This window comes from Glycine max, chromosome 9, assembly GCF_000004515.6.
Source record: "Glycine max cultivar Williams 82 chromosome 9, Glycine_max_v4.0, whole genome shotgun sequence".
NCBI lineage: Eukaryota > Viridiplantae > Streptophyta > Magnoliopsida > Fabales > Fabaceae > Glycine > Glycine max.
The window spans coordinates 42079378-42103133 of record NC_038245.2 but is presented as its reverse complement, the minus strand read 5'-3'; the positions used below and the strand labels follow the sequence as shown (position 1 = coordinate 42103133).

Here is a 23756-nt window from a genome sequence, read left to right as displayed (position 1 = left end):
GCATGAATTGAATTATGAAAGTGGAAAAAAGGTTGATAGGTTGGCTAGCTTCTTTTATCATTATTTTGCTGTACATATCTTCTATATTTTCTGATAAGCTCCCCTTAATTTTGAGGCCAAAATTGTCACCTCAGATGTGAGAATGAGAGTTCATAATTTTTATTTATAGAGTAGTTCATCTTCTACAGTAAAATGAGTTTTTACCTGGCTTCTCACTAAAACAAATTTATAATATGAATTATTTCCTCTTCCTTTCACATCTTCATATATATCTACTCAACTAATTTCATCATATATAATAATAAGACTCATAAAAGAAAAAGTCCAATTACTGCTTTATTGCAATTTCTTGGATGATATAAGTTATAGTTATGAGGAAATTTTCCTTTTGCAGAATAATATATTTAGGGAAATGTTTTCACGAAGTGTCTGTGTTATTAAATTTCGTTTTAGGGTGAAAGATTGACGATAAGAAAATTTATTTGTTCAAAGCCTTCCATGTTGTGAAAAATACAGGCTGAAAAAAAAAGGATAAATGTCAAAGAAATTACCAACTATAAGAAAAAAAACATTTTTAACTTTCAATTAAGAGAAAATTCAACTTTGAAATTTTATTAATTATTTGGTTTATATACTGCAAGTCTGCAATTGACTACTATATTCCTAGTTTTTACTCTGTCTTTATTTCTGATTAATTCTGTTACAAGGTTAGAAAACATTTTGTTATATTTGGTCCACACTGAGAGAAAGTGATTTAAAATGCTTTGAACAAGTCTTTATATATCCATATTATAATCTTGGAACATTTTCATTCTTTTGGAAATTTGTGTTTAAAATATTGTTCATTGAGTTCATTTTTTTAAGCCGAAACAGCAAGTTGAAGGAGCTGCTGAAGAAGCTAGAAGAGCACGTATAAGAGTAGAGACCAGTCATGAGATCATGCTTCTTTTTTCTAGTTTTCATAAGGTGAAGTCGGGGTAATTACATGTCTGTCATCAAAGATATTGCGTCTCATAACACTAATTGTACTACCAGGTAACAACAGTTTCACAAAAAATATGTGGCAAATTCAAAAGTTTTGCAAAGATGTGAATTATTGACTGATATCTGACACACATGTAGATAATCTCAAATTCATTTTAGGGTAATAAGTTACCAAGAGAGAGAGAGAGAGCAACATCTTTTGAAGTATCACTGCAGTCAGTGAGCCTGAGGAAATCTAATGACAACATCAAATTGTCAAGACAACACTAGATTTGTAGTCAAATAGTAATACAACATTAATCTAGACTCTACTGCCTTTGTTCTGTGCTAATAATCAGTACAGTTGTACACTATTTTACAATGTACATTTCAAACATATTTTCAAGATCTATTTTTCCTCCAAACGGAAAACAAAGATTTGTAGGAAAAGATGACCCCTAGTATACAGAGCAGCTCTATATTCAAACATGCACAATGTAACACAAAGACTCTTGCAAGCAATGGCAGAAGTACTTCAGTAAGTATGAACTGTAAATTTTTTTGTACAACCTACCCACTAGTTGCAACTTGTCCTTTCCTCCTTGACCTTACAACCCTTTGATTCACTTGATGTTTTTTATTAGGATCCACAAGCAGCAAGCATGACATTACATAAGACAAGAGTTCTTCACGGTGGGAGAAGGTGAAATCCAAATGTGCATATTCGAACTCATTATATGAAACATCTACACCAGCACCCTTCATCAATTTATAATGTTTCTTTACCATTGAAGGTCTTATCACTTTGTCCTTCTGTCCAGCAACAAGATCAACAGGAATGTCTATGAGTCCGTAGTGTTCACCCAAGTCCAAAGGCATAGGCGAACCATACACTTCCATATTGGCGGATGCACTCCCATAATCAAACATTCTGAACCTTCCGGTGCGCTTCATCTGTGCAAGATGGAGAGCAACACGAAAAGATACTCCCGGCATGTCATTTGTGTTATAATGTGGTAATCCTAAAACTCCAACCCAGTTTGAGCTGTCTCCACCAACAACATAACTCATTAAAGTTTGAACCAATCCTCCAACTGCAGGTAGGTTATGCAGATCCCGGGCTAACTTGTTGACAAGCATACGAAAAAATCTGGTTGGTATATAGAAGGCAGGCACAAGAAGAGACAAAACAGGAGCCAGTAAAACTAATAGAAGCTCCGCCATAGAAAAAACTGCATTAGAGTCATCATGAAAACCAGCCGGTGATAATAAAACCAATCTTGAAAGTCTATGGGGTTTCCCTTCTATCCTTTGTGTAATAACATACATCATCATACCAGCTCCTCCCAAACTATGGCAAATGGCACAAAGATTGTAAAGCTGATCATCATCAGTTTCCTCCTCTATATCAGGTTTAGTAAGCCTCAATTCAGCAGTTTTTACTTCATGGATTTTATCTATCATAGCAGGAATATCCTCAGTCCCGTGCTCATTGATGGAATACCGCCAGTATCTACATTACATCAATTCTTACATGAATACATAGCATAGGATACAAAGCTAGATTATATCAGATACAAACAGAAATCAACTTTATTCAATGAAAGGCAATGAGGATGATAGAAGGGGAAAGAATGGAAAGGAATAAGTCCCCTTATTTGGGAGTAAACATATTATCAAGGGAAAACAAACACTCATACTTTTCCTTCCCAATTCTTTCCATTCCATTCTCTAGGAAATTTTTCAAAAATATATAAAGAGATTTGCTTTACGAACTTACTGACGTGATGATATGTTCTTGTTGACATGTTCCCGAGAAACCAAACCACGAAAATTCCCCAGAAACACATCATACCCTGCAGATAGAATAAAACTATACATGTAATAATTCCAAAAAAAAGGAATAGTTTGCTAAAGCACAGATATTTTCTAGACAAATATAACAAACCTTGGTCATAGGCTGCAAAAGCTGGAGAGCCAACAACACCATTAGATACCCAACTGAACCCCAGAGAAAAAAAGTATATTAGAATATCACTATGATATATTGTTGAGAAGTTAAAAGAAATGAATCCGAAGTCCAGATACTGGCCTAAAATAGAAAATTTTGATACTCAAGTAAATGCATTATTGCACAGTAAACATAATTTTGGTAACAAGATTATCTCCAAGAAAAAGACAAATGAAGGACACACCATAAAGCATCAAGAAGTTCATATGGTTTTGAGGCTTATAAGGGAATTCTCACTCCCCATGGCCATTTGAGGTACATTTTAAGGATAAACTGAAAGCACAATTCTCTTTGGCCTAAAGGACACAGCACCTTTTCACTCGTCACTTTTGACAAAAACTCAATATTTGCCAGTTGCCACTGACTTTCTGTAGGAACTACAGGCCATGTCACTCCCCCATACACCCACTCAAATGTCACAGAAATTATAATAACAAACAAACCTATGTTCCCATTTTATCCCAATTCCTAGCATAAACACATATATCCCTATCCCAAGCAAATATTTACAAACACAAAATTTAAGTGGGTATGCACAAATCTCTCAACAAGTTGCTCAATAGTGAGTTCTGAACTCAAATACTATAAATGCTCTGGCCTTTAGTAAATAAAGCCAATTCCATTTACCAGACTGTTTCTATCCTACTAATAGTAAGAATGTAAGGTTCATGCACCTATTGACTTAAAATAAAGCTCACAATGCAACAAAAGATTTTCTCTCAATCTACTTCACAAATTTTGCTTATTCTGACATCATAACAACACTCAGGCAAAATCTTTTGTTCTTCAAAACATGAGCTTTTCAAACACAAATAGACAGTATGACTCTCTTAACTCATAAGTAAACTAATAACAGAATAAAGTAAAAGCTAAGCAAATATAGAGATAAAATGACTCACCCCATTGATGAATCAAAAACCCCATGCTGAAGATAAACAGCTTTCCTTGAATCTCGCCTGGGAAGTCAGAACAAGCATTAGATACCACATGCAAGGTACCACCTTTTCTAGAAATCATAATGACATCCCTAATGATCACCATTTTCCACACAAATATTTTTGCCACATTCTTATCAATTTATAAAAGTTAACTTTATAAACAGAAAAAGACACATTCCCAACCATAATAAAATTATTCCACATATCTGAAGTTACTCACTCCACACAATGATAAAATAGTTGAGATATCAAAGTATGCCAATTAGAATCATGCACTGCTGTATCCATTTCTGACTTCTGAAGTAATTCATAAAAATAACCATCCGTGGTGCATTTAATTTTATCTCAGAAGATCAAAGTAAAAAAACTCAAAAAGGCTACTTAGTTAAATTTATGAAGATCCACATGATTTCAATCAAAATGAACATTTTTACCTAGGTATTCTTTCCAAAAGAAGAATATATCCATCAGCAGTGATCACACGAATGGCTTCATATGGATACCTGCCATAGATAGAATGATAAATCATGAAGCAGACTAGCAAGATTTCAAGACAAAAAAGAACAAAATGTAAAGGCAAATGCATGATAAAGAACATTACCCAAGGTCTGTTATGACATCCTGGCATGTCCGGGCATCTGTATTCAGAGGCTGATACTTTACATTCCTCTGTGTAGGTGTTGGGTCATTCTCTCCTAATGTAGCACTATAAATGGGGGTGTCCTCAACACCATCACAATCTTCTTTAGTGCCACTTTCATGAGATGAAAACAACCTGAATAATGTCCCAAAAGCTTCTGAAGGCGAAATAAGAAGATGTGCTGCCTTGTGAACAACATCGAAGACAGCTTCTATAGATAACTCTATGCCTTGATGAAGATCCTGATTCACAATATAAACATACTTAGCAATACATAATTTACATACTCATGAAATTGATCTAAACAACATAAACAAATACAATACAAATTAATGAATAAAGAAATTGTTGCACAACCTCTACAACTCCACGTCTCCTATCAGTAGCACGATGGATAATATGATCCTTGAGGCTTAGCACCCTCTTATGTGCATGTAAATGCGAAGGGCGCTTATTTCCAGTGATAGACATGGCTTTCGACACCCCATAATAAACTAACCGGAAAAGATGAAGTGGAATACACAGCAATAACTTTACAGGAAACAAAATCAAAAGTAAGATATACTGGATCCAATCCATCTGATGCCTACTGTACTTTGCAAAACCAGCTTCTGAGGTTCTAGAACTCTGAGATGCGGGAGATGGAGGGCAATCGAATCTATCACTATCTTCTTCTCCAGATGAGTATTCAAGGCTTGAATTATCAGAATCCACAGAAAGTTCATGGATGAACTGGTTGAAAGAGGATACACCACTTGAAAAAAGAAAGCAAAGTTCAAGGCAAGGACAACAATATCATGAACAAACTAGCCACATTGTTAAGCTGTAAAGAAAGGCATCCATCCCAAAATGAGATAGAATGCATGATCTGAACTCTAATGTTTCAGAGAATTAGAAAAGCAAAACATTAAAAAAAAGTAAAAGAAAAAATAAAATACATAGTCAAATATACTTACAAGTTTTTAATAAAACTAAAAGAATTACACTTTTTATCCCTATATACTAATTCCTTGGCATCAATTATTTTCTAGTTTAATTTGACGTCATTCTCGGCCAATTCTCTGGCTCCACTATGTGTCCTAATTTATTCTTTCTCTAATTTTCATTTTTCCCCTTCTTTCTTCTTGTCTGATTTTTAAAACTTCAAATCCTTAATTCAGAAAATATAAAGCCTTAGTCATTTCTTTTCAAATTTGGTTTTTCAATAATATAGTTCCTTGCAACTTGCATTCTTTCCTAATTCTTTTAGTATCCATGTGCTGTAGACAGCAACCTGCACAACAGGTAGATGAAGGATATGCATATAAAGGCATGAAACCAGTATCATGGGGTAGTAAAGGGTTGAAACCTTAATGCATTCATAGGTACACCTTTTATAAATTAGTATCAGTGCATGCAAATACTTGGTAAATGACATAAAAAACAACCCATAATAGAAAATGCAATTTTCTAAAGAACATTAACAAAAAAAATATTAATAACTGAACTAGTGACTCTTAGGCCTTAGCAAATAAATAGTGATTCTATTACTCCATACCAATAGTCTGAGTTATAACAAAGCAACAAATACAAGTATATAAAATCAACTACGTAACACTAAGAAAATAAAGAAAAAAATCACACAGAAAGTTACTAATGTTATAATGAAAACTTACTTCTCCATCCAACGTGGAAATCGCGGTCCCCTGAAAGTTGGCTTGAGTTCCCAACCATGGATGCCTTCAAGTATATTAGCTTTCCCAGGTAGTAGTGCCAACAAAAGGGCTGATACTCCATTGATTAGCCTCACAATATTGTTTAAGGACTCATAAGTAATTGCCTTCAATGACCTGCACTAAAAACCAGATAAATATGCCCATCCTTTGCCAAGTAAACAATTGATTAAGACATTAGGATAGAATACCCCATGGCTCTAAAACATCAATGCATTGTATTGTAGCACTTCCATCAAAACAAAAAAAGTATTAGGATTCCAAAAATTCTTTGCCACTAAAAGATCTTTTGAATTGATTAACACCTTAAGAGTTAAGACTGTACAAAAGCAACAAAATTAAACAGAATTGTTTTAGTCAAATCTTTTAGATTAGCAATAAAATAACATCCCCCTCCCCCCCAAAAAAAAAGGAAAAAGAAAAGTGCGTGAAAATTGCTATAAGAATAGCATTGAAGCATAACAGAAGCAAAATGACTTAACTCAATCCATCAAACAAACGATACCCATTTGAACAGTAAAAACAATACCAAACATCCAGTGTCCAGGAGGATCAGCAGAATGAGAGCCATAGCAACAAGTAAAAAGAAAAACCAGGACCAAACAGAAACTATGTCAAAAAAATAGAGAGGAGAAACACGTCCTTATCATTGAATCATTGCCTAAAAAACCATCATAATATAATTAAACTCCACTCACAAAAAAAAAAAAAAAAGGCACCCCATTTCATTTAAAACATAGATATCCAACAACCATGATAAAATATTCAACCCCCCACATAGATAAATCAAATGGACTTACTCTTTAGCAACACCAAGAACATGATCAACCACGCGTTGCATCATGGGGTTGTGTTTTTCCTTCCAAAGTTCGGTTATTTCTTCAAACCCCTCCAAATCCAAAATATGCGGAAAACCGAGAAATTTGGCGATAACCAGAATCGAATCAGAATGAAAAACAAACAAATTGGAAGCGGATGGTCGTGGAAGTTTGAAATCAGTGACAGACCGGTAATCCGATGAAAGGTTCTAAAATAACACTCACCAAACCAAAGAACCTTTGCCCTACAAGGTCGGTGGTTTCTGTCTAGGAGCCACGTGGCGATTCTCATTGGCGAAAATAATAAGTGCCGCTTTTTGGCTATAATTTCGTGTTGCTATGGATCACGATACACGTAATGTGTGGGGCCGAGGATTTATGTGGTGATGCTATATTCGCCTTCTTTTTATAGGACACGATATGGACCGTTGATGGAGTTTAATCAGTTATGTGATGGACCGTTATGATTGGCTCTTGCTTGAAAGAAGAGGCACGACACTATGCAAAGTGCAAGCGTTTCAATTTGACGGAATAAGGTAAATGCATTTTCTAAGTTTGGTATATTGATGACTTTATGACATTAATAGTTTAATACAAATAAATTGATTTTGAAATTTTTAATCCTATTAAATTCATTTTGAAATTAATACAAAACATATGTTTCAAAATCAAACATTTATCTCCTTGTTATTGCTCATTTTATTATTTAACTTCATTTTTTTTAAGTTACTAGTTTATGGATTTATTTATTTATTAATTTATTAATATTCAACAAAAGTCAAAAGGCAAACAAGTTTTTTTTTTAGAAAAGAGGGGCATGGTATATGGACGGAACTAAATCTAAAAAGAAAAATAGAATCAAATTTGCATTCTGTGAAGTGGTGTTAGTTGATTCTGAAGTTTCGTTTTACTTTACTTTTACCTAACGACACATTAATCATATGTTTCATGAAGAATCTAGCACATAAAATAACGTTTTCATTGCGGGATTCATACAATGGACTGAGTCTTGAATCAATATTGTTGCTTGTTCTTCTCTCGAGAGACGTAAATTAGTGTTTTTTTATTGGTAAATATTAATCTATCATAATGTTAGTTTTTATGGACGTAATCTAGTATATACTGGTACCATAAAGAAGTGGGAGTTTGTTGCTTACTATAAGCAGAGGAAGCAATTTATTCTACATTCCATGCGAATATGAACATGGAATTATGGAAATGAGGTTTTTCATTGTGGAAACGGATTCAGGACAGTTAGTTTTTTTTAATGTATTTATGCAATTTAGTGCACTATAATCGTTAAATGAAAATTATACTATTGAGATTTTAATTGGGTTATATATTATAAGTTTAACTTATGAAGATAAAATAAGAGTCAACTGATCTTAATTTAATAATACTACTAGTTGATTACATGGAAAAGTTTTTTTTTTTACATCAATCACATGAAAAAGTTGTGTTCTAAGAATATGAACCACCATTTAATTATAAAAAAGAAATTATAAACGCAACAGCACAAAAGGATTTTTTTTTTAATTAATGGGGTATGTTTCACTGGGTAGAAAAAAATAGAAAAGAAAAAAAAACACATATAACAATGCTTTTTCTTCTGTTTAGTTGGGGAGAAAATTAAAAGAAAAGTTTACTTTTAAAGACATAAATACAAAAAAAAAGTCTTCTATTCTTCTTTCAATTCAATTTTATTTTTATTTTTTCTCTCCTTTCTTCCTTTTCATCCATCCAATATACTGTAAATCTTGAATTAAGTTGTCCTTTTGGAGTTAAAAAAAAAACCCTAGACCCTAAGCACAACAGCACAAAAGGAATTTTTTGAGAAGTTCTCCAAAATATATAAAATTGGTTAGAATGAATCAAGAGTCAGCGAAGAGGGGCATGCTAACATTCATGATACATGTATGATAATATAAAAAATAAAAATAAGTTGAAAATTTAAATAAAGAAAGGAAGAACTCATTTTTGCCTCCAATCATAGTAAAGTCAATTAAATATAACACACTAAAAAATTTTTAAAAAAAGAAGAAGAAGAAGAAGAAGAAAGAATGGTACACGAGAGTTTAATGCGCTTGCAGGTAGGTATCCCTAATAAGTAATAATTCATTCATAAATTGCGTACTAGCCAGCACAGATTGACTTTGTCACTTTGACCTCAATAATTTACCTAATGGAATCTAGATTCTACATATTTAAGCTCGATTCTGTGAACCATTGATTTGAAGATATTAAAATTATACTAACACGTTATTGTATATAAGAAACAAATGAAAACATTTCTTTGTTGAATATAAAAAAGTGATCTTCCTCTTAAAAAAAGTGATCATAAATAAAGTGCTTTTTTTAACTTATTTTCAGTTTATTTAAACTTAAAAAATATTTTTTTTAGGAAGCACGTAGAATTTTTTTCTTATAAAAATAGAAATTATTTTTATTAAAAAAAATTAAACAAACACATAAAAAGTATAAAATTATTTATTTTCCTTACAAAAAGTGTTTTTTAAATAATAAAAAAACTTAAGAAAACAAGCCCCTAGTCCTGGACATGTTTACTAGGAACATACAAAAGATTATCATTATTCAATTTTTTTTTTTTTTTTTGCAAATGATGTAATTTTGATTTAGAAATTAAGCATATTATTTAACTTTAAAGTTTAGCTTTGGAAACAAAAGGTTTTTGCAAGACAAAGTAAGGCAATATATGTGTATGCATTGCAAGACTCGCAAAGAATATGACTTAGAAGTAAAAATGGGAGAAAATGTTTGACCTCATGTTTTTAAATTAATTTAAATATTCATGATCAATATTAAAAAAAATAGAAAATAGAAAAGGCCGAGCATGTCACACAAGATATAAGTGGAATGATTAAAATAGAGAAATATATTATGAGATATTTGTAGTCACAAAATATTTATCAAAACACGTTCAACTAGATTCTATGTTAATGAATCGAGGTCACAACTAGTTTTGTCCTACTAGGTACCTCCTTCCAATATAAAGTTAATCATGAAAGGTTTGGATTTTAAAAAATATATTTGATGTATTTTAAAGATGCATTTGAACTAAAGTCTTGACTATAAAGAGTATTCTAAAGTGTTTTGAGTTGGTGTCCAGGTTAAAGGTAATTTTTTCAATAATAGATTTGACATCATTTTAGAGGTGGAAGAGGTCAGCCAAAGGTATACCGAGTTATTGAATTGCAATATTTTGCATGTCCCTTTTCTATATCTTGATATACCTATAAGAGCAAACCCTATGAAATTAAAGAAGAAACTAGGAATCCCATTGTGAGAAAATTTGAAAAAGTTATCGAGTTGGAAACTTGGAATTCAATTGTAAGATGTTATCTTTTGTTGATAGAGTTTGTCTCGTGAATTTGATTTTGTAATTTTTTTATCTTTGTTTTACCTCTTTTTTCAAAATGCCAAATCTTGTGGTGGAAAAAGTTGTCAATACCCCAATAAACTTTTTGCAGGGATGTGAGGAGGGAAGAAAGAAATGGCTTGGTTGAGTTGGGACAAAGTGTGTTTGCCGGGGTTGGGTATAAAAAATATTGTCATTTTTAATGATGCGCTTTTAGTACAGTGAAAGTGACATATTTTTCATGAGAGGAAAACTTTATGGAGTGAAGGGTTAAAATCTAAATATAGAGGTAGAAAGAAATTCTATAGTGCGGAGGTCAATAAGACATTATCTTCGTGGTGGAAATATTTGTGCAAAGGTGTGAGGTGAAGAAAATGTTACAAAGTGATTTGATAATATGGTTGACTGGAAATAGGAAGTGATGATAATATTTTCTTGGCATGACTCTTGGATTGGGCAAGAGCCTTTAGCAAACATGTGTTCCTAGACTTTACTTGGTATCACACCAAAAGATGAAGTTATTACAAATATGGGAAATTTGATTGATAAGTCTTGGCATTGGAAGCTTCTTTGGGGTTTGTACACAGTTAAATCTGTATATGTTATGTTATGTGCAAGTAAAATTTTGTCTCACACGCATAACGCATCACCCATTTTGCTTTTGTTAGATTTTTCTCATATCATGTAGGAAAATGCTCAATCACGTGACGAACACTTAATAACGACATTAACCCAGCCCAACATGTATTGTTTGTGTGCGTGCGTCCTCTCGTGCTTCCCACTTCTTTCTAGCCCAACCCAACATTAACCTTAATTTCCTATTTTGTTAGCACTCGAGATTTTTCGCAAGTGCATGAGTGGGCCTTACATAACCTTTACGTATTAAAAATGATTGGAAACTACTAAAACTAGCACTTTAATTTCTTCTTCCTTTCTTTCTTTCTTTGTTTGAAAGTTTTTTTGTCCGAAAAAAAGGATATTTATTGATAAGCACAAGAAGTGTCATAGATTCACGATTTCTGTTCTTTTTTATTTGAAAGTAATTGGCAACTACGGTACACATGCTGTTTGTGACTATTAATTTTAGAGGTTGTGGAGTTAAAAAGGAGCATAACTATGTATAAAAATAAAGAGCATAACTGCGAAAGCATGTTCTTTTAGCTTGGTTGATTTGAAATTGGATTCAGCACTGTGCTGGAATGATCGATTATAGATTTTTTCACCCACAAATATTCTTTGGGATAGACTTGTATTTCTCACCACTTTCTGCGTTGCAAGCTTTCCGCTAATGTTTTTTCTGATGGATTTTTTGCTATTAAACGGGCAAAGGATTTAGAAATTCCTTCTAAGCAGAACTTCAATTCCATTTTTTTACCTTTTTTTTTTGCAAATTTTTCTTTTTCTTTTACCATTATATTTCTATCCTCCTGCTATATACACAAAAATAAATTAAGTTTAAATATAAATTTAAAACCTATAATTTTTTTCAATTTTGATTTTAATTCTTATACTTTAATATTTCAGTAATCTCAATAGATTATTATAAAGTAGTGAATCAATTTCTTCTAATTTTGAAATTACAAGGATTTACAAATTAAAACTAAAGTATAAAGATTCAAATCAAAATTACGAAAAACTATAGACAACCCGAAGAATTATATGGCAACAAATTACCGATTTTTATGGCAAAATAATGCTCTATTAATCGTACATGTGCTGTAACAAACCAATTTGTCCAAACTTCAAACCCTGAAGTAATTTCTTCAACCATACTTAGTTCTTGCCTTCGTGGCTTTGTGCTGTTCTTCAAAATTTTATGTCCATTCTCAGACCATAAAAGAATTGTATTATCCCGAGAGCACTACACTAGCCTCAAAAAATTCGGCTGTGCACGTGTCACCATATTAACGTGTGAAACCAAATTCAGTGTGCACCTTACAAAATCTCTTTCACCCACCCAAAAAAATCAGTGTGGTAACGACAAAGACAATGTTGGACTTTTTCTCTTCCACTAGAACTACATACTACCCTTCTATAGTTCTGTTGTTATAGGAGCTAATTAACTGCTCCAACAACCACAAAGAGACTGAAAGAACAGCAATGGAAGCTGCATTATGCAGTGCACTTGCTCTTTCACCCAATCAAGTATTCAATGCAGCAAATCCTGGTACTATACCATGTCCACTTTCTAACTGTGTTCCATTTTTATTTTATTTTATTTTATTAACATAAGGGTTACATTCAAAACTGTTTGCTTTATTTTTTTAATGAACATGTTGTACTAGTTGTTTATATTTATGCTTATGACATTTTTTTCCCAAAAAAATTGAGGAAGAGATCATGTTACTAGATATAATTTTCATTTTATGCAACCTTAGTAAAGAGAAAGGGTTCATATTTTAATTGCTATTAGTTTTGTAATCGCAGGAGATAAAAATGTTCCTTTGAAATATAGCAAAGATCGGAGTGTTGTAATGACAGTGGCAGCCACTGGAATATTAGGGAAAGGTGGTGGGTTGTTGGAGAGGCCAACCATAGAGACAACATCACCTGGTCGGGAATCTGAATTTGACTTAAGGTAACCAACGACATTAGCACAATTGAGAAGAATTGAAGAAATGTCTTGAAAATGCTTCATATAAAATTAAGAGCTCTTGTTGCTTGTTTGTTGGTTCATATAAAATAGTCTCTGTTGGAAGTGTAAATCATACCTTTTCTCTGACAAATTAAAGCTTTTAGGTGAGATAAATGATGGGTACGTGATTTGTTACTGAAGGTGGTTGCAAATATATTTGCAAAGATATGGGATGAATGCGGATGGAAAATGAACCAGATAATTAATTTTTTCAAAAATAATAAAATTAATTAATTAAAAGAACGTGGAGGTGAACGTGCGCTTCCGACATAAGCTACATTCAAGAAACTGTAATCCCTTGTTCAAGGACAGAAATTAATCCATTGTTAACACTCAATGCAAATTATATTTTTGGAATCAGTTCATCTAGATGCCACAGAGAAAGGGTATCTTTTCCTCTGTTTGGATTTAACTCTTGTATATTAAGTCCTTCTTTTCCCTCCTAACCTTTTCCTTTTCTCGTCTTTAGTCCATCTTCTTGTTTGCATATAGTATTTCATTTTTTTCCTTGCATTCATTTTACTTTCTAATAATTGTTAAACCTTTTGAAAAACATAGGTTTTGCCACTGAAGTACAAACTTGGACCCTTAATTTCCTACTGTGTTACAGTAAGATGTGCCGAGAGGTTTCTCTTATGGGCTAAGAATAATTACTATTTCATATTTCACAATTATCAATTGAACTAAACTGCCACACCTAGATGTCAAGTTTAGTTTTTAGACCCGTTTTTGTTTACTGAACAACACTAATCAAGGCAATAATACTATTGGATTTTTGGAATTGAGCCTGGTGAAAGTAATGAAATGCCAAAGTTGTGTCTATAGCATGTTGATAACGAGGGTGGAAATCTTTCTTGTAGTTTCATCTTAACCTTTTATTAGAGATCCACTGTATTTGCTTTTGAGATGAGCTAAGGCATAGTTGTCAAAAGAAAAGTGATTGATTTGTTTCTTTCTCTGGCTTGTTGTCATTGGAAAAGAAATGCAATTATAAAGTAGGCAAATCCATTTTGTGGAAACTTATTCCTGTCTTTCTGCATTTGTTGGCTCTTCTCTTTGTTTATTCCTGTCTCATTTCATCACATGTTACTATAAAGCAAAATAGAATGATGAAACCTTTCATGACATGTTTTCTGCCAGGAAATCGCGGAAAACATCCCCACCTTACCGAGTTTTGCTGCACAATGACAACTTCAACAAGCGAGAATATGTTGTGCAAGTGTTGATGAAGGTGATACCTGGAATGACAATTGATAATGCGGTTAACATCATGCAGGAGGCACATTATAATGGACTAGCAGTGGTGATAGTATGTGCTCAAGTGGATGCTGAAGACCACTGCATGCAGTTAAGAGGAAACGGCCTTCTAAGTTCAATTGAGCCAGCTGATGGTGGTGGTTGTTGATACATAGAGAGACCATTGACATGAGCTTTTGGCCTAATAGTTTCATTGGAGAGGTGACGTATCATATCATATCATACACATTTCAATTTTCACAGTTCCATAATGTGCATGTTTCCAACCACTGAAGATGGTTGTATAGAAAATTATTGACTAGGTAAGGAAAGTGATAGTGCTAGTTAGTTAGTAGTTAGTACTTATACAGGACATAAATTGCTACCAACCGGTAGCATTATTTGGATTTAACGTGTTATACTATCATTAGTCCCTACATTTCCACCTTTTCATTGAAGCAAGCCTCTTTATATTAGCAATAAACAGAACATAGCCTATATAAAATTGGTTGTCTGACATAGAAATAATAACTTAATGACTATATCTTGGATTAATATGATGATTGATACTCAAGAAAAATTAAAGTCAGTCAAGCAAGCCCCAATTGTATAAAATATCAGCAGGGAATGAGCTTTAACTCGCAGTGCTATGTATACTCCTAAAAGAAGTAATCTGAAAAATATTTTAAATCTTCAAGTTTGCAGCATTAAAGAAAACATATACACGGCTATCCATTAGTACAACATTAGTTACTACCTAAAGTTTAATCCAGGTTGGTTGCAATCTATGTTTCAGTAAGCAGTGAAAAGTAAAAACATAATCAAAGATAAAAGAGAATCTAGGAACCAAGAATGGTAATAACTGTCAGGGCTCATACAACAACCATAACAACCGAAACTTTTCTCTTTAGGTGGAGTGATCGAGTTGTATAAATATGATGTGTCCAAAATGATATTGCTAGTTTTGACCAAATTTGGTTGAAATTGACCAAAGTGTGCTTTCACATTGGCTACATTTATGTGTGTGAATTAGGCTGATTGTCTAGCCAAAGACTCAAGGTTTGTTAGAAGTAATATTACCCTATCTTGATGTAGCAACAAGACAACTTTACTACAAACCGAGATTCAATATACTGTTCATGAGCTTATGCTGTGACTTTGGTCAACTCATATGACTTGGGCTGGTTCAACTTTTAGGGCTAAGTAGCCTATTCAAGAGGCCCAAGCCAGAACTAAATCAAACAATGTCAATGCCATAGTGTTGTATTATGAATCATGTTTATAGTTTATAGACAAACTATTGACCCCTTTTTAATGACTTTGTCTATAATTTTTCTCAATTTCCCTCTATAGGGCTACTCTCCCATATGGAAATTTTGTATTACACATGCAGGAACCACCTAATGTAATATTCTACCATTTTTTTTCTTAAAAAGTCGTTATTCTAACTTTTTTTTTTTTTTTTATAACTAAGGACTTATGGTTATACTTATTTTTTTATGTTCATTGACAAAACCTACCCGAAGGCTTGTGAATTCACACTTACTAAGATTTTATAAATTATGCTCGACTTTTCTCTCTTTTGTGATATTACTTTAACATTTTTCGATCATATAAAAGTATAAAAAAATCAAGAAAAGCCTATGTAGTGAAAAGAGTACATAGTTTTATATTGCGTAATTTTTTTGAAAAAAAATTATGTAGGATTTTAAAAAAGTTATTATGACAATTTAAGCATCCATATTTTTAACCTATTTATTCTTATGCCCTCTTCCAACTGCAAGTATTATAACCATCCCACGTACCTACTCTGTGAACATTAAAGTGTTACAGAAGAAAACTCACTCTAGCCTACTACACTCTATAGTACACCATTAAAATTTAAAAGCGTGTTCAATTGAGTTTATGACCCTTGGATAATATACACTTAGCATTTCACTTTCCTTATCAATTATATTTCCCCGGAGGCAAGATAAAATAACTTTGTCCCTAAGAAATAAATAAACACAAAAAGTACAATAAGGATATTAAGTATTAACTAACAAAGTTTGCTAGTTGTAATTTGACAGCATTGTTTAAAAAAAAAAACAAGTTTGACAACATTACAATCGATAGTGATTAATGACATCCTCCAATGATGTAATGAATTACCTTATTATGTGATCAAATACATTGTTATAAACAATTCTAAAATTTGGAAATAAAGCCTGAACCAAAGCACAAGCAGTGCCTACCACAATTAATACTACCATTTATATTTTTTTAATAGATTAACCCAAAACATATAAAGAACTTACTTGTTCGTAGTCATGGAAATAATATATACACAAGCATTAAATGGCACAGGTTGAACAACGAACGATCTGGAACAGGGAAATAATTGTGTGGGCTGGTATGAGGGTATCGTCTAACGAGGTAATATCTATTTGTTTAAATTTTTAAAAATATTTTTTTAAAAATAAACAAAAATTTATTTTAAAAAATTTTGTTTTAAATAATTTAGACACACAGAAAAGAGAAAACTACTTATTTTATAAAAAAAAGTATTTTTCTTCTTCAAAAAATTAAAAGAGTAGGCCTATTATTAGTTTCTTATGAATTTAAAATTAGAAATACTCCTGAATGTTGGTTCTTGTTATGAGAAAAATTATATATAATTTATTAGAATTAATTAAATCAATATTACTAAATACTACTACTAATAGTAATAAAAAGTGGAAGAGATACCCCTCTAAAAATAGCATCCTCTGCAACAATGAGGGCTAACATAGGGGGAAGATTTAGAACAAAAGATTAATAGCCTCCAGCCCAAATTTTCAAGAAAATCCGCACACGGTTGGCTTTTCTAACATAGACCAGTCAGTCATTTGCTGCCAGACTTGCATGATGTTCCTTAGATGTTGGGAACATGGCATATCATTTGAACCACTGAGACACAATCTAACACTAACACAAACACAAAGTGGGCTAATTGAAGATTAAGATTAATATGACAATATGTATGTATACCATACTTCAAGCCCCAAAGTTCACCAGTAATGTGTTTGGATTGAGGCTCCAACCAATAAGAGACCATAATAACTCATTAATACTAATATTAACTAAACCAAAATCAAAAGTATTAAATTTATTTAGAGAAATTATAAAGATTCATCCCATCCTGGAAATAAGGCGACTGGGATTGTGTAAAAATAAAATGTAGAATAAATAAAGATAATATGCACTAATATAAGATAAAAAGAAAAAAATAATGTAAAATCGATATTTATAAGGAATCATTCATTCATTTAAGAACAACTTACTCAGTAACATGATTTAATCACTGAGTTGAGCATACATCCAAAATACAGAACAGTAAACTTGACCTTTCTGCATGCACATAAAAACAAAGCCAGCAATTAGATTTAGAGCCATCTTTCTATTTATTTATAATAATAATAATTTAATAATACATACGATGCAATACCAAACTCTTTTTTCTCACTTTAATTTCCCCATCCACCAACCAACAAATCAATCTTTATGTGATACAAGCACCTCTCTCTCCCCTCTCTTTTCCTCAAACCAATAAAGCCAATCACCCCCCACACCACACTTCACTCTCTCTTCCCAAAACAAAACAAAAAATGGCTGAAACTCTAAACCTCCCATTGCTACTCTCAGTCTGCATCATCTTCACAACCCTCTCTCTTACAACCTCTCGCACGATCACAACCCCATCACACACCAATGTTCTCGATGTCTCTTCTTCTCTCCACCAAGCCCACCAAATCCTCTCCTTCAACCCACAACTTCTAGAAGAGCAATCTTCAGAAACAGAAACTCCCACTTCACCATCTTCTTCTTCTTCTTCATTCTCTCTCCAACTCCACCCAAGAGAAACCCTCCTCAACGAGCAACACCCCAACTACAAAACCCTAGTTCTCTCCCGACTCGCCCGCGACACAGCCCGAGTTAACTCTCTCAACACCAAACTCCAGCTTGCCCTCTCCAGCCTCAACCGGTCGGATCTTTACCCGACCGAAACGGAACTGCTCCGACCCGAAGACCTCTCGACGCCGGTCTCCTCCGGCACCGCCCAGGGCAGCGGCGAGTACTTCTCACGCGTCGGCGTGGGGCAACCCTCGAAGCCCTTCTACATGGTCCTCGACACCGGCTCCGACGTCAACTGGCTCCAATGCAAACCCTGCTCCGATTGCTACCAACAATCCGACCCGATTTTCGACCCGACAGCGTCCTCCTCGTACAACCCCTTAACCTGCGACGCACAACAGTGTCAGGACCTCGAAATGTCCGCTTGCAGAAACGGTAAATGCCTCTACCAAGTCTCATACGGTGATGGCTCATTCACTGTAGGAGAATACGTCACCGAAACTGTGTCGTTCGGAGCCGGGTCGGTTAATAGGGTCGCAATCGGTTGCGGGCATGATAATGAGGGTTTATTCGTTGGGTCCGCTGGGCTTCTTGGGCTTGGTGGTGGGCCTTTGTCATTAACTTCACAAATCAAAGCGACGTCGTTTTCGTACTGTTTAGTGGATCGCGACTCGGGAAAATCGTCCACGCTCGAGTTCAACTCACCTCGACCCGGTGACTCGGTCGTTGCACCGTTGTTGAAGAATCAGAAGGTGAACACTTTCTACTACGTGGAGCTCACCGGAGTTAGCGTCGGCGGGGAAATCGTGACCGTTCCGCCGGAGACTTTTGCCGTTGATCAATCCGGCGCCGGAGGTGTGATTGTGGATTCTGGAACCGCGATAACTCGGTTGCGGACTCAGGCCTACAACTCGGTGCGCGACGCTTTCAAGAGGAAGACTTCGAACCTGCGTCCCGCGGAGGGGGTTGCGCTTTTCGACACGTGCTACGACCTGTCGTCTCTGCAGAGCGTGCGGGTGCCGACGGTGTCGTTTCACTTCAGCGGCGACAGGGCGTGGGCGCTGCCGGCGAAGAATTACTTGATTCCGGTGGACGGTGCCGGGACTTACTGCTTCGCGTTCGCGCCGACGACGTCGTCTATGTCGATTATTGGGAACGTGCAGCAGCAGGGGACACGTGTCAGCTTCGATCTAGCAAACTCTTTGGTGGGATTCTCGCCCAACAAGTGCTAGATTAGATAGATCTTGTAATTTACATATTTAACCCTGTTGTTGTTATTAATAATTTATGGTGATATATAGCGGTAGGTTTCTATTATTAAAAGCCTAATGGGACCCACTCAATTAAGTTTGAGAAGGTTTTGCTTTTGCCCTTGGACCTTGGATTGTGTGGGATCGTATGCAATTGAATTGAATACTCTCTCGATGGCTTCGAAATTTGATCAAGATGAGGCCATTTAGGTTTTAAGAATGGAGTTCATGCTTTCATACTGCTTTCTAGTACTACTTTCTGCTGTTGGTGTAAAGGCTTGCATGTAGGCCACATGGCAAACAATGTGACAATCATATGAGATCAATTTCACATGGGCTTGTTTGTTGTGGAGATTTTATTTTGGATAAATAAAAAATAAAGGAGAATTGAGGGATGTTTGTCTCTTCATTTTATTTTATCATTTTTTAACTCATTTGACTCAAAGTCTTTTCTTTCTTTTGATTCATATCTGTAACGATGAGGAGGACAAGCTTTGATAATAATGTTTTTTGGTAGTACTTGCTATCTTGAAATAAGGACAATAATTTTTGAGTGTTTGCTGGAGCTGTTTTGGATATAATGAGGGGATGATTCTTTTATTCATAAACTTAGATGTACTAGAATAAACAAACCCACAACTTGGGCTTAGGTGACAAAGGTAATGTGATTATCGTCATTGTTTATTACATTATTTGAATTAATCAAACAGGAATAAGAAAGTTTTGCAAATTCTTTTTTTTTTTCTCAATCTGCATGGCCTGATTATGGGAACCTAATTAACTGGTTATGGGTTCTGATGTGTGTTATGAATAATGGTGATAGATAACATAAGAGTGGTAGTGGTGGGTACCGTAGCAATTTGGAAACATTAAATTGTGGGGTAAAGTATCCCTGATTGTCGGCGAAATAATGCATGGTAGTAAATGAGACTGGTGGTGTGTAGTTTGTTAATTGTTATCATGTCCTCTCTCTGGCGTTTTTCAACAGCTGGAACCCACTCCCCATTTCTCATTTCAAGACTAGCTTCAACTCTTTTTCTCATTTACAACTTAATAGTGCTATAATACTGTATTTTACTATTACTTTAATCAACATTGTAATCTGTAACATGAATTTCTATATACTATTAACGTAATAAAACTGATTTAACTTAGATTCTTGTCTTTTATAATATATTTTTTAAAGAGATATAATATTCTTTTTCATTTATTTTCTGACTTGAGTTTTCTGAATGCTCATATTAAATTAAATCAGTATTTTTTTTATCTTTAATTAAAGTTAATTAAAATCTATATTTTTAAATTTCTAGTTAATGTTTAAAACTATTACCAAAATCAAATATAATGTGAAATACATAGATTACAATAATATAAATTTTATCAATTATAAATTTTTGCACGTTCTTAAGTTAAAGTATTTTATTTTAATTGGTTTTTACTTTTTTTAATAAATCAAATTACCAATTAAACAGGGAACACAAATTACATTTTGAGTTTTTTTTTAGTACGGAATCTTTATATAAGTATTTATTGATATATGTAAGGCCTATTAAATAAAACCTCACGTTTCATTAACCACAGTAAGGGTCCCAGGTTAGCGTTAGGTAACTTTCTAAATTACAAAATCTTCACAGTATTCATGTAATTATTTTTTATTATAAAATTGGTAATATGATTTTAAATATCATAATTTTCTTCATGTTAATTAAAATTAAAATTGGTAGTATGATCTTAAGGGTTTGTCTAATTGACCAATACTTAGAAAATTATGATATCAAACTTATAAAAGTAACATTCAGCATTTGTTTAGTTAAACTTCATTAAGGCTCCTAAAAATATAAATTTCATCCTTAAAACATAGAACTTTTAATATTTTATTTTTCTATTTATTCCTGTTTTACAAAGTTAACTTTAAGATCCGAGTGAAAAGACAATTTTACATGTACGTCTAACAAAGTGAATTGAATAAGAGAAAGATGAAAGAGATAAAAATATATGTATATCAGATGATAAGATGTAATGAAAAGAAAGAAAGAGAGAGAGAGAAATAATGAATATTAACTAAAGTAGATATTTAGAAAAATGTGATGTCCAAAAGTGATATAGCTAGTATACATAACGATGGATACTGGACGTGCATGGAAGAAAAAATGTATCAGAAAATTGAAGGCAGTGGTTGGGAGAGCAAATGTTGTAGCAGCAGAGTGAAAGCAAGGAAGGGACTTTCAGTTCTCACAAATCATGCCATTGACAAAAATGCAGGTTGGTCAACTACAATCTACAAATGCTGCAAAAAGTAAGTGCAAGTCTCAAAATCTGTTGCCTCACATGTAAAAATGTTGCACGTGTTATGCCACTAACAAAGCCTCAAATCAAGGACCTTTTCCTCATCCATTGTTTCCTTTAGCATGGGTCACCTCTTCCTTCTTGCTTGTATCATGTTGCTATTATAATATGTAGAAAAGCATTAAGGAAGATATGTGTTGTTCACTTTGCGACTTTGTAGTGGTAGTTTTTTTTTTTTTTCTGGGAAATCGCTTTACGTAATTGGGGTGCATAATACAAATCACTAGAGTCTCAAACAAGAAAAACTTTTGTGTGTTGACTACTTATTACACATTGGAATCATTGAAAGAGGTATGTAATCAAGAGTATGAAAGAGGACGGAAAGTCAAAAAGAGTAAAAGCTGCGGTTAGTTAAAATTTGATTTCAAAATCACGCACTTTATAAAAATAATAATTTAATCACATTATAACTATTTGTTCAATAATCTTTTTCTAATAAAGATAGTTGTTCTGTTCTATTCCCGAAACTAATTGAAGATGACTTGACGTAATGAGCAACTGCTTCCTTCACACACACATCCAATTCTAGACAAAAAAAGATTGTGAGCCTTTTGCCTTGAATAAGTTTAAGCAAACATATGGCATTTTTTTTTTAAAATAAGTTAACTTAATATATCAAACCTTTTCTGAAGGAAGTTGACAATTCCCATTTTCACACAGAAGTTAGGGAGTGCACATCACCATTGAAAATAACGAATCATGGTGAACATGACAGCAAAGCTTGCACATATTTCTTTCTTTACCTTTTTCTCTCGGGTATGGTCAAAAGTGGAATTATATAATCCCAATTGAATAGCAGAACCATCCATAAAATCAATAGAACAGTTACCGCGTCGCAAACTTTTTCAACAAATAACACAACAAACTTTCTTTGAAGTGTGGCTTCCAGAGCTAACAATCAAAGTTTTTTATTTTTATTTTTATTTCACCGTATCATAAAAATATTATTTAGCTGCTTTTATGTTAGCTAAGTCTTCTCAGAAAAAAAGAATGGAAGTTCAGTTACAATAGACAGAGTATACCCACTTAACTTAAGGAGAATTCTTTGCATGTAAGTAGTGTTGGTCTCCTCAATATGAAACTACTGAGATCATGAAATAAACATTTAACTTGGTTATCAATTTTTTCCTGGGCGTTGTTGCCGGGGGCACAATTTTCACTATTGGAAATGGAGTTTAGTCCTTTTAGTTAATCACTTGGCAAGAAGATCCTGCTTGTTTCAAATTCAACAACCACTCAACTTACTATATGCTATATCTTGTTGGCAGTCTTAACAATCGTTGTATCTTTATCAAATCCCTCAGCCAAATTTTACGCACTGGTTCCAGTCAACGTATTTTAGTTTGTTTAGAACCACTATCCATGTGCTTAGGAACCTTTTGTCAGTTAAAATAATTGGACCACACAGACACAGTAAGAACAAAGACACTAATGCTTCAATTCTTTGCTTAGCGTGAAACCCGGTCAATGAAATGTACTACCAATAAGATATGATCAGCGTGAGGACCATGGACGACATAGAAAAACATGCAGGAACAGATGAACAATAACATTTTATCCATTATTTTATTGGGGGAGGGGGGGGGGGGGGCTATTTCATGAAAACTTTAAAAATTTACAACAACCAAGCATTATCCCACTAAATAAGATCAACTACATAGATTACATGAAGTCATTCATCACAGTTTTAGCAGAAATATGTCAAGAATAATCCATGTTTGATATAACAAGTTTTATGTTGACTATTGAAGACCTTACACAACCCTCCTCCTTAACAATTTAATTGAAAAAATTTATTTTTTAAAAAAGGTATTGAAAGTGTAATTTTACAGAATTTAATACCTAACCTCAATTAGTCATAACCCATAAAAGTCTTACAATTTGTTAATATAAATTTCAGTCCATATTTCTTTCGTGGGTCCGTCAAGTGTCAACAAAGATTTTATAGTGGCATTTGC

At 33.6% G+C, this 23756-nt stretch overlaps 3 protein-coding genes across 3 annotated transcripts; 2 read left to right on the top strand and 1 right to left on the bottom strand.

Annotated features, from left to right (window-relative positions):
• Window positions 1-1236: 1236 nt before the first annotated feature.
• LOC100785917 (uncharacterized) lies at window positions 1237-7370 on the bottom strand. The gene is made up of 9 exons (XM_003534132.5): window positions 7065-7370; window positions 6208-6381; window positions 4910-5306; window positions 4514-4794; window positions 4347-4415; window positions 3874-3930; window positions 2912-2964; window positions 2744-2819; window positions 1237-2476 (listed from the first exon to the last, which is right to left on the bottom strand). Exons 1-9 carry the CDS (start codon window positions 7106-7108, stop codon window positions 1534-1536), a joined length of 2094 nt encoding a protein of 697 aa, XP_003534180.1. The 5' UTR covers window positions 7109-7370; the 3' UTR covers window positions 1237-1533.
• Window positions 7371-12410: 5040 nt separating this feature from the next.
• LOC100785379 (ATP-dependent Clp protease adapter protein CLPS1, chloroplastic) lies at window positions 12411-14766 on the top strand. Its single transcript, XM_003534131.5, has 3 exons — window positions 12411-12625; window positions 12886-13036; window positions 14234-14766. Exons 1-3 carry the CDS (start codon window positions 12559-12561, stop codon window positions 14496-14498), a joined length of 483 nt encoding a protein of 160 aa, XP_003534179.1. The 5' UTR covers window positions 12411-12558; the 3' UTR covers window positions 14499-14766.
• Window positions 14767-17598: 2832 nt separating this feature from the next.
• LOC100784849 (protein ASPARTIC PROTEASE IN GUARD CELL 1) lies at window positions 17599-19847 on the top strand. Its single transcript, XM_003534130.5, has one exon. The coding sequence runs from the start codon at window positions 17956-17958 to the stop codon at window positions 19432-19434; it is 1479 nt and encodes a 492-aa protein (XP_003534178.1). The 5' UTR covers window positions 17599-17955; the 3' UTR covers window positions 19435-19847.
• Window positions 19848-23756: the final 3909 nt, after the last annotated feature.

Bases quoted from the DNA above. Each gene is read 5' to 3' on its own strand.
- LOC100785917 (XM_003534132.5), bottom strand. From the start codon at position 7,108: ATGATGCAACGCGTGGTTGATCATGTTCTTGGTGTTGCTAAAGA. The intron at 3,931-4,346 runs GTAAAAATGTTC...CTGACTTCCCAG, and splicing joins CTTTTGGAAAGAATACCTAG to GCGAGATTCAAGGAAAGCTG. The intron at 2,820-2,911 runs GTTTGTTATATT...TTCTATCTGCAG, and splicing joins TTTTGCAGCCTATGACCAAG to GGTATGATGTGTTTCTGGGG.
- LOC100785379 (XM_003534131.5), top strand. From the start codon at position 12,559: ATGGAAGCTGCATTATGCAGTGCACTTGCTCTTTCACCCAATCAAGTA. The intron at 12,626-12,885 runs GTACTATACCAT...TTGTAATCGCAG, and splicing joins ATTCAATGCAGCAAATCCTG to GAGATAAAAATGTTCCTTTG. The intron at 13,037-14,233 runs GTAACCAACGAC...GTTTTCTGCCAG, and splicing joins GAATCTGAATTTGACTTAAG to GAAATCGCGGAAAACATCCC.
- LOC100784849 (XM_003534130.5), top strand. From the start codon at position 17,956: ATGGCTGAAACTCTAAACCTCCCATTGCTACTCTCAGTCTGCATCATC.